Source organism: Furipterus horrens, unplaced genomic scaffold (assembly GCF_987537825.1).
Source record: "Furipterus horrens unplaced genomic scaffold, mFurHor1.1.pri manual_scaffold_17, whole genome shotgun sequence".
Classification (NCBI taxonomy): Eukaryota; Metazoa; Chordata; class Mammalia; order Chiroptera; family Furipteridae; genus Furipterus; species Furipterus horrens.
The window spans coordinates 111,911,489-111,927,275 of record NW_028327187.1 but is presented as its reverse complement, the minus strand read 5'-3'; the positions used below and the strand labels follow the sequence as shown (position 1 = coordinate 111,927,275).

General features: G+C 38.0%; 1 protein-coding gene across 1 annotated transcript in view; it reads left to right on the top strand.

Moving 5' to 3' along the window:
* Positions 1-15,787, top strand: part of BMX (BMX non-receptor tyrosine kinase) — a 46,208-nt gene that overhangs the window by 28,168 nt on the left and 2,253 nt on the right. Inside the window, exons 12-18 of the mRNA XM_090263890.1 lie at positions 2,455-2,582; positions 4,911-4,985; positions 5,724-5,895; positions 8,876-9,092; positions 9,960-10,024; positions 12,761-12,879; positions 15,514-15,671. Of these exons, the coding sequence (XP_090120016.1) occupies positions 2,455-2,582; positions 4,911-4,985; positions 5,724-5,895; positions 8,876-9,092; positions 9,960-10,024; positions 12,761-12,879; positions 15,514-15,671 (934 nt within the window). The remainder of the gene's footprint in view (positions 1-2,454; positions 2,583-4,910; positions 4,986-5,723; positions 5,896-8,875; positions 9,093-9,959; positions 10,025-12,760; positions 12,880-15,513; positions 15,672-15,787) is intronic.

The following is a 15,787-nucleotide window of genomic DNA, read 5'->3' as shown; positions in this document are numbered from 1 at the left end:
GTCACATCTTGGGATAATACAACATCTTTAAACTCTGGACTTCTGTATCAAAGTATTTCTGTTGAATGGGATCATTTCTCCCTTCTCCAGGATTCTCCCCTGCCCACCCCAGGTGGCATCAGAGTGCCCAGTGCACAGCTTGCCTCAGTAAATATTTGTCAAAGTACTCCTGGGTTATTCACCTCAATTCAGCCCTAAGTCTAGAAAGAAAGAAAAGTAGCATTGGAGTCTTTACCCTGTTGGTCCTAGCTACCTGCTGAGCTGAGAAACCTGCCCCAGCATCTGAATTTAGTATGGCTTTCCAGTGGGTGCAGAGTTAACAAAAGGTTGAATCAGTGTAGCTCTGTTCCCCAGATAGTTTCTTTCCAGGCTGCTGGCCTCTCTATGTGGTTAAGAGTTCTGATATGAAGCCACTCTTCTGGGTCTAAATTGTGATGCTACCGTTTACAAAGTTTTACGATATTGAACAAATTTCTTAAACTCTGTGACTCAACTTCCTCATCTGAAAAGGAGACATAATAATGATTATTATGTTCCATGGATGAAGTGAGTTAATTCATGTATTGAATAAGAACAGTGCCTGGCATGTAGTAAACACTCACTAAACTCACAGCAATTACTATTATTGTTGTTGTTGGGAAAGAGTAATTCTACCTGCTCCCCTACCCCCATCCCAATGCTTAGGCATAAAAGACCCCAACAATCAGCTCATGCAAGTCATCATTATCAACATCAGAATCCCACTTCAGAGTTTTGCAAGCCACTTTCCCATTGGTCGTTAGCTCTTTTTTCCTTCTAATCATCCTGTGAAGCAAATCAAATAGGAAAGCTGTTTTTATTAGTGCCATTTTACAGATTAGAAAACTGAGGTTCAAAGAGAGCTTATGAAGACCCACCCACAAAGTTTATAAATGACCAACTTGAAACTAGGCCTTCAAAAACTAACTTCATGTTTCTTCAACCACACTCCTATTTCTACATTGAAACTCCCAATGTTTGGAAATAAGGATCTGGCTAAATTTTGATTAGAACTATTTGAAAAAATTATCTCTATGTGTGCAATGCTCTTTAAATGGTTGGGTTGATTAACCCTCTGCCTTGCTGCCTTATCCATGTGACCTGCCCTGTGGTGCATATATGGATTTTTGTAATAATTAAGTGATTAAAAAGTTATTGTATTTTGAGAATTTTTTTTTACAGAATATCTATCTCCAACTTGAGAGAATAGCATGTATTCTAAGTAGTCTCCTGGCATTTTCCAAGGCCAGAAGCCATGTCCCCGATGCATCTCATGTACTAGATTGCACATTTAGATGCTAGCTGAAGCCAACCCAGTAAGAACTGGGAGAAGACTTGGTTCACTGAATATCGAAAACTCTGTGGCCCTCTAGCCCTGCAGTTTTAGCCAAACCTGATAGCATAAGTCTTCCTAGTCAAGTTTCTTGACACCAGATCTATTATTGAAAGTGGTTAGGTAGAAAAATCATCAAATGGATAAGGAATCAAATGAAAATTATCCAAATCAATGGTTATAGAAGCCTTCTTTTATGAAACAGTATCAATGGGCTTCAGTGAATTTTGTGTTGAGACCAAAAGTTGATTAGCCACTTGCAACAAGGAAGTACCCTTTCTCCCTTTTATACTTGCAGTTTTAACTCGGCTCGTATTACGGCAACAACAATTCATTAACAGTTTCTTATATGCCAAGAATAGTGCAGATTGATATGTATATAATTTCATCCAATCTTTATAACAACCAGATAAGGTAGTCAACAAGCTGTAGAACTGGACTCAAAGTGCAGTTCTTAACTATGCCATATTCTCAAGTCTAAGGCAGACACATTGTTCCTGATTAGCCTAAATCAGTGTATATTGATTCACCATTATATTCTAAAAGTAAATTAAAAAAAAAAAAAAAGGTTTTACGTAGAAAGGTACAAGTTCATATGAGGAATTAGAGGACATCCCTACCCACTCCATCCTGCCTGTTTCACTTTCCAAAGAGCCTCCTACCCATACTCTGGGGGAGAACACCCACAGCCTAAGCACCATTGCCTCCCACATTTTAATCCTCATTACTATCCTAAAAAAGAATTGATGTTCAGAATAATGATCCTGAAGAACCGCAGGGCTTTCAGTCATCAAAGGAAGATTCCAGCCTTACATTTACTAAGGGAGGAACAGGCTAGAAAGTTCAAATTTTATTGTACATGAATTTGTCCATGAATTCTGCATGAGCACAAAGGTTATGTTGACTTCAGAGAGAAACCCTCTTCCATAATTATTGATTGTTATGAATACCTCCAGAAAAACATCAGCTGTCAAGGCTTAGAAACTGTCTCTGACTTTCCTCTCCAGAATTTGCAAATGCACCTAAAATAATTATTTAACCATTGTGTAATCAATATTCAATTGTTTAGTAAAAACATCCTAACAGTCTTTCTTTCTTACTAGTGATAAAAAAGGAACTGTCAAACATTACCATGTGCATACAAATGCTGAGAACAAACTGTACCTGGCTGAAAACTACTGTTTTGATTCCATTCCAAAACTTATTCACTATCATCAACACAACTCGGCAGGTAATTTATTTGTTTTTTTGTTTGTTTGTTTGTTTTGTGGAGATCCTTGTTGATAAATATCAATTTATATCAATTTTCTATTTATTTATTTATTTCAATTTTCTTAAATACTACTGATCCTCCTAATATTCTTAATTACATAGGGAACCATGAAAAAGCAAGGAAAAAAATATGTTCTCAAGACCTATGCCCGCTGTGATTTTCAACCTACATTCCCTGGAATATAACATTATACACTCTCTAATGCTAGAAAAAAATTCAGTAAGCTGAGCGACTTAGGAGTAGAGATTATCTTTATAAAAATATCTGCAGTTGTTTTCTACCTATAGAAGTTGATTGCAAACATCAAGCATTATAGATGTGTCCATGGAGGTCACCTCTCCAATGATATACAAGTTGGTGTGCTGACAGAATTTTTTCCTATGCTGATACTAACACTTATTATTCAATATATATATATATATATATATATATATATATATATATATATATATATTTTTTTTTTTTTTTTTTTTTTTTTTTACTGAAATGAGATCATTCTACACATGCCACTTTTTAGTTGCTTTCTTTACTCAGTATGTCTTAGAGGTCTTTCTGCGCAAATATGTACAGTTTACTTTGGTCTACTTAACAGCTACAGAGAATTCTATTATGGAATTACTCCATAATTTATTCCCCAAATCCTATATTGATTAGCAGTTGGCTCATATACAATATTTTCCCATTACAATTAATGTTCTAATGCAGTCCTGCACACATAGGTCTATGCACCTATATGAGTGTTTCTATAGCCAAATTCCCTAGAAAGGGAATTTCTGAAATAATGGTTAAGAACATTTGAAATTTAGACATTGTCAAATGCTTTTCAGAAATGTACACTCCCGCCAACAGCAATATCCTCAGTAACACTGGGTACTATTACTCTTTTTAAATTTTGTCTAATTGACTGGTGAAGCTGTATATAGAAATCCCTCCTAACGCAAGTGTTAGTAGACCTTATTGTGGTAAACATCTCACAGTACATACATATACCAAATCATCACATTCTACACCATAAAGCTGCATGTGTCATATATCAATTCCATCTCAATAAATACAGAAAGAAAGAAGTTGAAAAGAAATCCCCTCTAAATGTCTTTTCCAGGCTACTGCCACTTACAGGGAAGTGACTGGATGAATTTCCAACACTGAGTAAAAATAAGCTGTAGGCTCAGTGTCAAATTTGTGCAACTCTACCTAACCTAATTGCGTGCACATAAGTGAATTGGCCTCACTCCTCGCTTTGATTGTGGTTCCTACTTGTATTTTTCCTTTGTCCCAATTTCCTCAATTGTTTATTTTAACCTGTAGTGCCTCAAAAGTGCCCTTTGGAAAGGAATTGTATAAATAGACATCTCCAGGTGGGATGACTCCACTCCAGAGCATGCACAAGCAACCCCACAGAGTATAAGAAGAAAACAGTAAAATGTTTTAGATTGGTTTTTAAAATCCTATTCTCTTAATCTTTCTATTTGTGAGGATATTTTATTCTTCACATCACATAGCAATACAGCAGCAATTGTGTATGTGTGTGTATGGAATGCATAAAATTTTCTTGCCAATTAAAGGTGTAGGATTTAAACCATTTGAGGACCACCCATACAAAAAGTAAATAAGTAATATAGAAAAAGAAAGAAGAGAAAAGGGACACCTGTGATAATTCCCAGTAAATGGAAAATGTCACGCACTTAAAACAAGGAAAAGTTTTTTGAAAGAATTCTTTCAAGCCATTTTAAACACTGTGATTAGTTTAAGCCAGCTTTACCGTAACTTGATGTAAACAATTAAAGTGACTTGACCATTTAAAGCCATTTAGCAATAGCGTTAATTTTTAAAAATTTAAGTGGTTTACTTTTTATTTTGTACCCTTCTGCACTGTTTGGATGTTTTTCTTTTTTGTTTTGGTTTGTTTTTTTTTTTTGGTATTGTTTTACCAAATGTATGTACTGTGTTTATACATATTTAAATATAGGACTATAAAAAGATGGTAAAATTAAAATGGGATTTTTAATAATGAAAGAGTCTATCAAGCAACTAACTTTGATGGGATTTTAAAAATCACATAAAGTAGTTTTACTGTTTTGATTTTTGCTTTACTTTTTGCTAATCAAGTCAAGCAAACCAATACAGCTACAGGATGAATATGACCAGAAGGAATTCTCTCTCTGTATCCCAACATCCTGAACTCTGTGCTTTTCCAGCTATTCTGGAGAGCGCATACACAGAGGTGTGAACTAATGGGATACGATGTGATGCTGATGTGATAATATGACGTTGATTCTGTTGCAGGCATGATCACAAGACTCCGCCACCCTGTGTCGACCAAGGCCAACAAGGTCCCCACCTCTGTGTCCTTGGGAAGTGGTATGGACATACCCTTGGGCTCTTAAACTCCATTTCCTACAATTTTTGGTTAAAATATACATATATTGTTAATTTACTAAAAATAATAGGGAAGACAGGAAGGTTGTCCTTGTCAAATTGTGCCAGGGAGGGCTTTAGCTCTAATATATTCATTTTCTAAAAACAAACAACAACAACAAAAACACCTTTTCAGTCCTCCCAACCTAACTGTGTACTCTCTCTAGCATTTGATAAAAATATTGTCAATTTTTTTCTCTTATTAGACCCAGTCATCATCCTCTAGAACTCCATTGCCTGTTATTCTTTCAGGATTTTCTCAGGGGAGCCAATTTCCAACCTTGTGTATTTAGGATAATGATATCCACCCAGATCACAGTTTAACTTGTTTTATAAGAAAATATAATGATATTTTACCAAGCTAAGAGCATCAGCACATTTTAACATTGAGTCTGTCTTTCCAAGATACCTCTGCTGGGCAAAGTGTTTTTACTGTAAACTTTCTTGTCAACAATTGTAGCTCTTCAAGAACAACATTGTCCTGTTGGTACTATCATGTGGCCTAACAGGCCATAAGACCACATCAGTAAGGGTTTTATAAGTGATCAACCTAAAATCAAAATTCTTGCTGTTCTTCATATTGCCAATGTGAAACTCTTATTGAAGAGGAAACTGCTTGGGAAGCTGTCAGCCCCAGAGCCTTCTATTTCATCCTAAAGAGTATCTCTCTTGCCTTATTAGGAATCTGGGAACTGAAAAGAGAAGAGATTACCCTGTTGAAAGAGCTGGGAAGTGGCCAGTTTGGAGTGGTCCATCTGGGCAAGTGGAAGGGGCAGTATGATGTCGCCATTAAGATGATCAAGGAGGGCTCCATGTCAGAAGATGAATTCTTCCAGGAGGCTCAGACCATGATGTAAGTTTCTTCTGAGGAAAAGCAGTTTAGCTCTCACCATGGGAGGACATTCACACTAACAGGTCCGAATTTAATATTTGCAAGGCCTGGAGCAAGAGTCCACATATCATAGATATAAATACTTAGGAGTTATAAATCAAGCGAACATACTGTTAAATAAAATCGGTTCTGTGATTCTTTTTTGACAAATAGACCTTCATGACCACCTAAAAGGCTATGTTCAAATTTAGAATTCTGAAGAGTCCAGAGAAACAAGCCTCTGACCCATGGCCTCCACAAAATTCCCCACTTCCCATTTCTCCTCTCAACCCCTGCTCCGTCCTGGACTATACTTGGTACTTGTGTGCCAAGATAGCATTCTGTACATCCAAGACCCTTCTGTGTCTCCCATAAACAACTGTTGGCTAATTATCTTGGTTAGGTAGGTACATCAACAGTGTGACTCATTCCTGGGGGTACAGACCCTAAAAGAGTGTGCATAGGTCCTGGAAAGGGCTTCAGGACTATGTGGACAGGGGATTACAGAGTCCTGGTACCCCAAAGGTGAGAGAGAAAGGGATGTATAGGTTCTGAGCGAGCATGTCTCCTTGGCCCTCTGGCAAGGAACATAGTGCGTTCCTGTAAAGCACATGTCTGAGGACAGGAGCCTCTAATGGCCATGTTTGAGGCAACAGTGAAAACTAATACCTGATGGATAATATCCTTTTGCTTCTTGGTACCTTCAATACAGTCTAATAAATCCCTTTTTCAATCTATCTTCCCTCACTGATAATGAAGATATCCTTCATAACAGGCCTCAGTTCCAAGTAGAAGTCTGCAATTCTTGGCAATACATATGCACATATATCTCTTCTCTCTCTCTCTCTCTCATCTATGCCAGTACAAAGAATTAATTTAATGAACCTACCTCCTTTTGTCAACATGGTGAATCAGACTTTAAAGGCTAACCAACCATCCAGCTTTGCCTGATACTTCCATGGTTTTAGCACTGATGGTCCTGTGTCCTGGGCAACCCCTCAGTACAAGGCAAACCAGGACAGCTGGTTACCCTACTTTTAGGGAAATAAGCAGTATGGTATAAAAAAAAAACAATGCCGAAGCAGGAACGTGGCCAAAGATAATGAAATCATGAATCCTAGCTTGCTACAGAGTAATAATCCTTTTAACATTTTTACTTAAACACGTACATGGTATTTATAGGCATCTCTCTGAGCTCTTTACAAATATTAATGCATTCAAGACTCATAAGAAGCCTATGAGGGATGCACCATGGTTACCTTTGCTTTATAGGAAACTGAAGCACAGAGATGTTAAATAACTTGCCCAAGGTCACCAAGCTAGTTAAAGTGGCAGAGCAGAGATGCAAACCTAGGCAGACACTCCAGTGTCCGTTTCCTTAGCCATTCCTTTATGAAGGCCGACAGTACCAGGAGAGTCAGAACAATCACTTCTATCATAACTGCAGAATGACGTGGAAGCAGAGGAACTATGTGCATATAAGCGTTTGGCTGGAGCTGACTTCATGAGCATGCAACCTGCACAGTTTTGAGACCCCCCCAACCCCCACACAGAAGGGCTCCACACTTGGTTTCAGGCTCTGCTGTCACCATCCTGAAATGCTTAATTCTTAACGAGCACCCTTGCATTTTCATTTTGCTCCAATTCCTGCAAACTATGTAGCTCTTTCTGTTTTTGGCAGTTGGACCATTATAAAACTGGGGAGGGGGTCCTGATGTCCCCCTTTGGTAGGCCAGAAAAATCTGGCAGAAACTCCCTTAGGTTCATGGTATAACCTCCGTGTCCTGGTGTAACTTTAAAACATTTTTTTTTTTTTTTTGCTATTATAGGGCTGGTAATCATGCATAATCATAAAAATCATTAACATATCAACTAGTGATAGAAAAAGAGGTCAATTATACCATAAGGGGAATATCAAATTCCACATGTAATGGTCAAACTGAAATCCATGAGGTGGGGAGTACCGGTTGGCATAGTGTTCCTGCCATGTGCCCTCTGGTTAATGAGGAAATTTGCTCAAGGAATAGCTTTCATTGGGTGATAGACCTTTGTCCTGCCACAAGACTTCCCTCTGAAGAGAGAATTGCTGAGTACCATGCAGGTCTCTACATTTGCTTAAAGACATGTAACTGGGCTCATTGCTCTGAGTAACATGATAAGGCATGCTCCTATAGTGAAATCAAGAAGAAAAAATAACTAAATATTTAATAAGTCTTCAATTATTAAAACACTGAACAGTTGACATGTTAAATTTAGGTTGACTTTATACCTCTGAACATTAAAGAATCATCCCATAAATTGAGAAGAATAAATTACGTAAGGACAAATTGATGAACACCTGAACAGCTGACTGTCCATTCGTCATGCCCTACCAGAAGTGTTATGTCACGTGGTTACTGTTTTCTAAATTTATTGTTGAAAAAATAATATACAATAATGCAAAGTGAGTTTTTTAAAAAAGAAAAAATATGCCTAATCTCATTTCCCTAACATGGCAACTATTTTCATTTTATCTATACCCTTTATATTCGGATATAAATTTTTTAGAAATGTTTAGACATGAAAGTTGGATACTTTAAAATGGAAGTGTGTGATCTTAGGATATAGCTTCTTCCAAACTAGTCATGGAAGTTCTCAAGATGCCACAAGACTAAACAGGATTTGCAAGGCACTGGATTATTGCTTCCCTGCTTCCCTGTAATGAAGTCGAACACAGCACCCAAAGTTGCTGCTGGGGTTGCCGATGTCCAATACGAGACAGCATTTTTTTTTTTTTAATCTCCAAAGGCTAATGTTTCCAGAATGAGATCCAAAGCTTTTTCCTCTTTCTCTGTTCAAGTAGGAGCAAGGAGTGGGGGTAGATTCAAACAAAGAAAAACCTAAGAGTGATTTTTTTTTCAGGACATCTCGAAAATGGAGTGTGGAAATTCAATACTGAACTTTGAAAATCTGTTGTTTCCAGGAAACTCAACCATCCGAAGCTTGTGAAATTCTATGGAGTATGCTCAAAGAGATACCCTATATACATAGTGACTGAATATATAACCAATGGCTGCTTGCTTAATTATCTGAAGAGTCATGGAAAAGGACTTGAACCCTACCAGCTCTTAGAAATGTGCTATGATGTTTGTGAAGGCATGGCCTTCTTGGAGAGCCACCAGTTCATACATCGGGACTTGGTAAGCAAAGCCATTGGAAACTCAAAGAAAGGAAAGAAAGCAATCAATCCACAGTTTCCACCTCCAGCAGTGGGACCATTGGAAGGAATGGCAAGAAAGCCACTTTTACTTTTTGCTCACTTATGACTTCCTTAAATACATGACAGTTTTGTGATTTAAAAAAATCACAATTTCAAAATAAAATATTTGAAGTACGGAAAGGACAGAAAAAGTAAAAGAAGCCATCAAGATCTATACAGTTGTGTTGTGGAAAGGAAAGGCTGTGGTCAATTTAGTGTTTCTCAGAACCATTAGTCCCAAGTTGACCTTTACTCCGAGAAGGACTTAGTGCGAAAGCAGTCATTTAATACAAAACAAACAAAAACCAGGAAGAAATGAAACTTGTATGTGTGTTTGGGTCAGAATGGGAGTGGGAAGTGTTCTGCTTGGTATGCACTGGTATTTATCTTTAGAGATTTTCTTGTGCTGAACAGCAAACATGCCATACACACTAAGCAAGTGTATTCTGAGTCTCTGTTACAGCATTTATACCTTAGGGGCACATGTAACTGCATGGTATCCTAGAGGTGAAAGGAAGTCCCTAGAACTGATTTTTAACTTCTCATCAAGGAGCTCATAATCTGCCTTTAATGTGCAATACCTTTTGTGTTTGACAAGGATGGGTGTCTGGGTGAAAATACTTATGGGAGCACATTTGTACTTTGTAAAATTGAAAATTGCAAAGAAAAAACAAAGATGACTTCCCAACATTTGGGGTTCTGATACGCAATCTTAGATTTTTGCTGAGAATTCAGCCAAAGAGAAGATAAATGTCAGATGACTTATGGTCACTTTTACTACATGGTAATTTTGTTGTTTTCTCCAAAGGCTGCTCGAAACTGCTTGGTAGACAGTGACCTCTCTGTGAAAGTATCTGACTTTGGAATGACAAGGTAAGCCAGTTCCAAATGAGCAACCAATGAAAGGGGGAGGGGGGTGTTCCATTCTCATCTAAATGGCATTATAATTTAAGTCCCTGTGAGGATACAGAATGTGCTCTGAATTAGAGGCTTAGAAATGTGGATCCTCTCCCCCATACAGCCTCTGAATATCTATGAAACACATTTCATACATTTTCTCACCTGTAAGATGAACTTGTACTTCAGAAATTATCCAAAGTCCCTTCTAGTTCTTTCAACACCTTGATAAATATTTTCTAAACTTACAAATAAATTCAATGAGATTCTAAATATTTAAATATAACATGCTACAGCCAGATGATTTGGATAAATAATGGATGGATAGATAAATAGATAGATAGAGTCAATCAAGGCTTTTTTAGCCCTTTCTGGGTTTTGTCTTAATATGTATTCAAATGGGTAGAGCAGTAACAGTAGAAAAATTTTTATTGTCACGGCATTAAATTTTTCTGAGGTTCTCTTGATGGGCAGTCTATCACCAGGTCATTATTTGGAGAATCACTTTTATTATAATAGTACTTTAAAAGAGTCTACCATTCCCTAATTCTGAATCCTCATACTATTTATGCCTCAAAGTCAATTTTCATAACTTTATATAGGAAATGAAGACATGCATGCTGGCCTTTCCATTCAACAAACATTTGTCAAGTTCATGCTTTGGCCTTCTGGGATGGACATATTGACATAAATGGGGTAGTTCCTACCCTCAAAATGCCCACAACTGGTCTAAAGGGCAAGTATATGTCCCTGACATTGAGACAAAATACAGCTATAAAATTGTGCTGACTCAACATAAACTCACATAATTCTGAGGAGGAATAATGCAGTTTCACAGAGCTCTGAAGGACTGACCAAGTCAGCTCTGTATTTAGCAAACATATTCCTAAAACAACATAGGTAGATGTGTTTCTTTAAGTCTTGTCCAAAATTTAGTATTAGGAAGTGGTCCTCTTCTGGCACCCCTCAATATTTCAAGGTATCCCTTTAACTGTGGGCTACTTGCCATCACTCCAAACACCATGCACTGAGTCTTCTGCACTGACATTCCATATGTATAGCTCTCCCAAATGCAAGAGAAAAAGCTGCTCTCTGCTCCTTAGGGCAAGGAAAGTCTCCCAAAACAGGGCTGGTCCCCACCTTGTTCTAAAATTAAGAATATTAGCTGTTATGCCAGTATACAGGGAATGTACCTCAAGTTCTTTGTTGCTTAGAAAATGGGGAACACAGGATCTTGCTCTGGATAAGGGGTCCTGGGGACCGTGCACCTGTCCTTTGGTCATGAAGTTCTATGTCACATCATTCAGATGCCTGTGACTTAACTTGGTCCTGATGATATGAAAGAAGGGTTAAGGTATGAGCATACCCCAGTCAGGGGGTGCCAGTGTAGTTTCTGGGTGCCTTGTGATGTCCAAGGAGCTGGAGAGGACCAGGAGGAAAGTAATGGAAGGTGCTATATGTAATCATATAAAGGTATTATTTATTATTAGTATTATTAATATGTCAAAGAATGACTTGTCAAACCAGCTTCTGATGTGTTAAATTATAGCAAATATCTTTAATACATTTTGGTGTATAAAGTTATCCTGTAAATAATATCCGAAATTTCAGTATCCATAATTTTTATTTTATTATTTTCCTATTTATGAGTCATTATTTGTTTTTGTGGGCAAATATATGGGGTTCCCCCCTACTAATTCTATAAACAGTGTGTGCTTACTGTGAGAAGTATAGCAGTGGTGTATAAAGTCAAAAGTAGAATTTGCCCCCTCCCCTTTACCCCGTTTTAAGCACTAGGAGTAACTATCACTAACACTTGGTGGATGTCCTTCCATACCTGATTCCTGTACATTTACTGTTTGTTTCCACAAAAGTGGAATCACATCATATATACTTGCTTTTACACATCACCATATACTGTGGGCCTCTACTTATTTTGGTAAATATAGAGCAATCACATTTTTAATGGCTGCATATTATTCTACTATACTCATGCACTATATTTAATCACTCCTCAACATGTGTAGATTAAGATTGCTTCCATTTTTATCATTATTATAAATAAGAATGTAGAGAGTACCTTTGAACATATATTTTTATTATCTTTCTATCTCCATAGGATATTGTTGTCCATCATTGTTTGTAACAGCAGAAGGTTAGATGCCATTTACACGGTTAAACAAATGATACTAATCCATAAGAGGACATTCAGCCATTAAACCATGATGCTGCAGATGAAAATGTAACCACATGGGCAAAATGTTCTTGATATGTCAGTAAAGGAAAAATAAAAGCACGTTTCAATATGACAGAAATCCAATTTTGTTCAAGTTATATATAGGAAAAAAAGGTTGGGAAGTATAAACAAAAATGTGTCTTCAGTGTTAGAATTACAGGTTATTTTTGAGGTGGGACTCCGAGTGATTTTATGTTTACATCTTTGTGTTTTTCTATATTTACCAAATAGTTTGCACTCAGATTTTGGTGTTTTCAAAGTTAAATATCATTTTTAAAGGCCTAAAAGGCATAAGCAGCTTCTAGGAAAATGTACTATTGACAGGAAGCGAAAGATCAAGAACACGGAGGCAATCAGCTGAGACTGGCTGCTTCTACGTCTTTCATTAGCCTGTACCGCCTGCCACAAGGCAATGGCAGCCAGCAAAGGTATCCCTATAGGAAGCTTAAGGTCTGTATTGATGTTTTCTCCCACAGGTATGTTCTTGATGACCAGTATGTCAGCTCAGTAGGAACAAAGTTTCCGGTTAAGTGGTCAGCCCCAGAAGTGTTTCACTACTTCAAATACAGCAGCAAGTCAGACGTATGGGCATTCGGTAAGAATGTGGCCACACAAGCCCCAGCCCCATTTCACAAGCTAGCTTCCACAACAGGAAACCACAAGAGCAGCAACATCCATTTTTAGTAAAAGCCCTGAGCACTTACAAAATTACCTGCAGACAAGCAAGAGATAGAAAATCTTTCCCTGGGTCAGTGTTAGGATGTCTGCCACGTATTCTATAATTTGCATCTTGCTACCACCTTCTTATAAAAGCTCTTCTACTAAAGATTTCGAGCAATATTTTAAAGAGGGCCATTGAAAACTAAAGATGAGTTTGCATGAAGTCGAAAACACTGAAGGGTTTATAGTGTAGTCATCAACTTTTGGCATGACAGCAGCTGTGATAACAATTCCCTTCTGAATTGACTGATTTGGGGGCATGCCTGATGTAAAATTCAAATATGACTCAGTGCTCCCTTTGTCCTATACCAATTTCAACTACTGTCCTTGTTAAAATTCATAATTTAAATCAGGAGCAAGCCACAGCCCAGGACCAAATCCAGTGACCTGTTTCTGTAACTAAAGTTTTTATTGGTGCCTGGCCATGCCCATTTCTTTCAGTATTGTCTCTGGCTGATTTTGTGCAGCACCAGCAGAGTGGAGTAGATGCCATAGATACTGCATGATCCAAAAAATCCTAAAATACCTATTGTGCAATCCTTTACAGAAAAAGTTTGATGACCTCTATTTTATTAAAACATCTATATTGAAATGTAGTGAAAATAATTAGAAAACTGAAATAATTCTTCAGCTGTGAGTTTGTAGATTCGCTGATATTTCCTACACTGTGAGGAATGTGAGGCCTATTTACAATCACTGTCTGATGGATCCAGGATAAATAATCCAAATTATTATAAAGCAATAGAATGTATTAAATTCAACTGAGACCTATTTCATGCATGTCTTGGTCCTTAAGCATCATATGACTTTCTACATGACATCTATAAGACTGTCTTTTAAAAAAGCAAAATTTAGTTAGCCATTTATTTTTACATGACATGATTTTAAAAAAATAATTATTCCTTTTGTAAAAGTGGTAATGTTGGTTGTGAAAAGAAATCCAGTGTATACAGAAAAAGGAAAAACCAAAAAGATAGCATTTTGGTGAATATTTAATGTCATTTTGTGCCAATTAACTTGTCAAAATGAGTTTCAGTTTCATTTCAGTTGATATGCCTTATGAAAGATACTTTTTAAAGAAATCAGTATGCTTACTCAACAGTTCCACCTTGTTTTTGACCAAAATTGCACTATTCAGCTTAATTATTCATCTTTGCACCAGAACTTGCCTCCTGACATTTTCTGGCTGTTTCAAAAAACTCAATCCATTCTTAAATAATTTGTTCCCAATAAAGGTGTTCAAAATGAACCAGAGCCTCTGGAAGCAATTCTGAAAGACTAGCTACACAGATATTTTAAGCAATGAAGTTATTCTTGAGATAAGTGGATATCCTTTCCCCCCAAAAAAGTGTTGTAAAGGGAGCAACATGCTTTTGGGTGGTTGTTTTAGAATTTTTTTTTTTTTAATGCGGCCACAACAACTTGTAATATTATTTTATCGTAAACAGCCTAAATAAAATCTGTACCCCTAAAAGTCAGAGAAGTTTTTGAAGGTAGTGCTTCAGTTATGGTTCTAGAACAATTTTCTTCCTTCTTACATATTTCTGGTTTTCCAAGGTTTTACAGCTGGCTCACTGTTGAAATTCTCTTGGCTCTGAGTATAATGGCAAAGGGCCACCATTTAGAGAGCATTTAAAATGCCCTGAGCTCTTTTTAGTGTTCTGCATGTTTTATCCTATTTAATCCTCCCAGAAACCATAATGACGTGCAAATACCCACATATTATAGATGGGGAAAGTGACTGAGAGAGTTGGAAAATTTCCTAGGCTCTAAGTGGCAGAACTGGGCCTCAAAGGCCACTTCTGACTGACCCTAATGCCAGCCTCTTGACCACCATGACCAGAATTCAGTTTCTTAACCTGGAGTCCACAATGCCCTGGATGGGGGACTGTTGACATGCAGAAACCAAACACAAAAATGCTGTGCTTTCCTTTTCCCAAGGGAGGGCCAATGGCTTTTATCAGATTCTCAAAAGGATACCTGACCCACAAAATATTATGAACCACTGTGGCATAAGGAAAGGAGCAATGCTATCAATGATTTTATCTTTAAATGTCCACCGAAAGGTAATTTGTGCGATGAAATTGTTGCACACAACTGCCAAGACAGAGAGAAAGAAAGGGTGATGACTTCGGTCAATCACTCCTAAGGGCTGGAGTCATGTAGTTTGTGGATTTACCGAAGCCTCAGTTGCTTCCCTGAAGCAGCGCAAGGATCTTGGCCCCAAGTAGCCCCCCCTGAAGCTGCCCTTGCCATTTACTCATTTACCAGCAAGAAGGGACGTCTAGGTCCAGGGAATATGGAGGAGAGACCCTGGGCTCCATAAGTAATGGTACAGACCCACCCTCTGTACCCTTTTCTTTCTGCTAGCATTCATTTCCCAGGGTTCCCTCGCTCTGACCCATAGCCTTCCTGACCTTGCATGTGAAGCTCATTCAAGAAACTTCATACCTTCTGATATCGGCTCTCTTTCCTTGTTGTCTGCTGGCCACTCTTTGGCGTGGTGCAGGGATCCTGATGTGGGAAGTGTTCAGCCTGGGGAAGCAGCCTTACGACTTGTACGACAACTCCCAGGTGGTTGTGAAGGTCTCCCAGGGCCACAGGCTCTACCGGCCCAAACTGGCATCAGACACCATCTACCAGATCATGTACAGCTGCTGGCACGAGGCAAGTGTACCACCAGGGGAACTGGGTGCTGTGTCACCATGAGGCAAAGCATTGTTGAGGGGAGGCTCCTGCTACAGATCAGGTGTAAATGGCCTTGGGCCGCTGCCCTCAAGTGT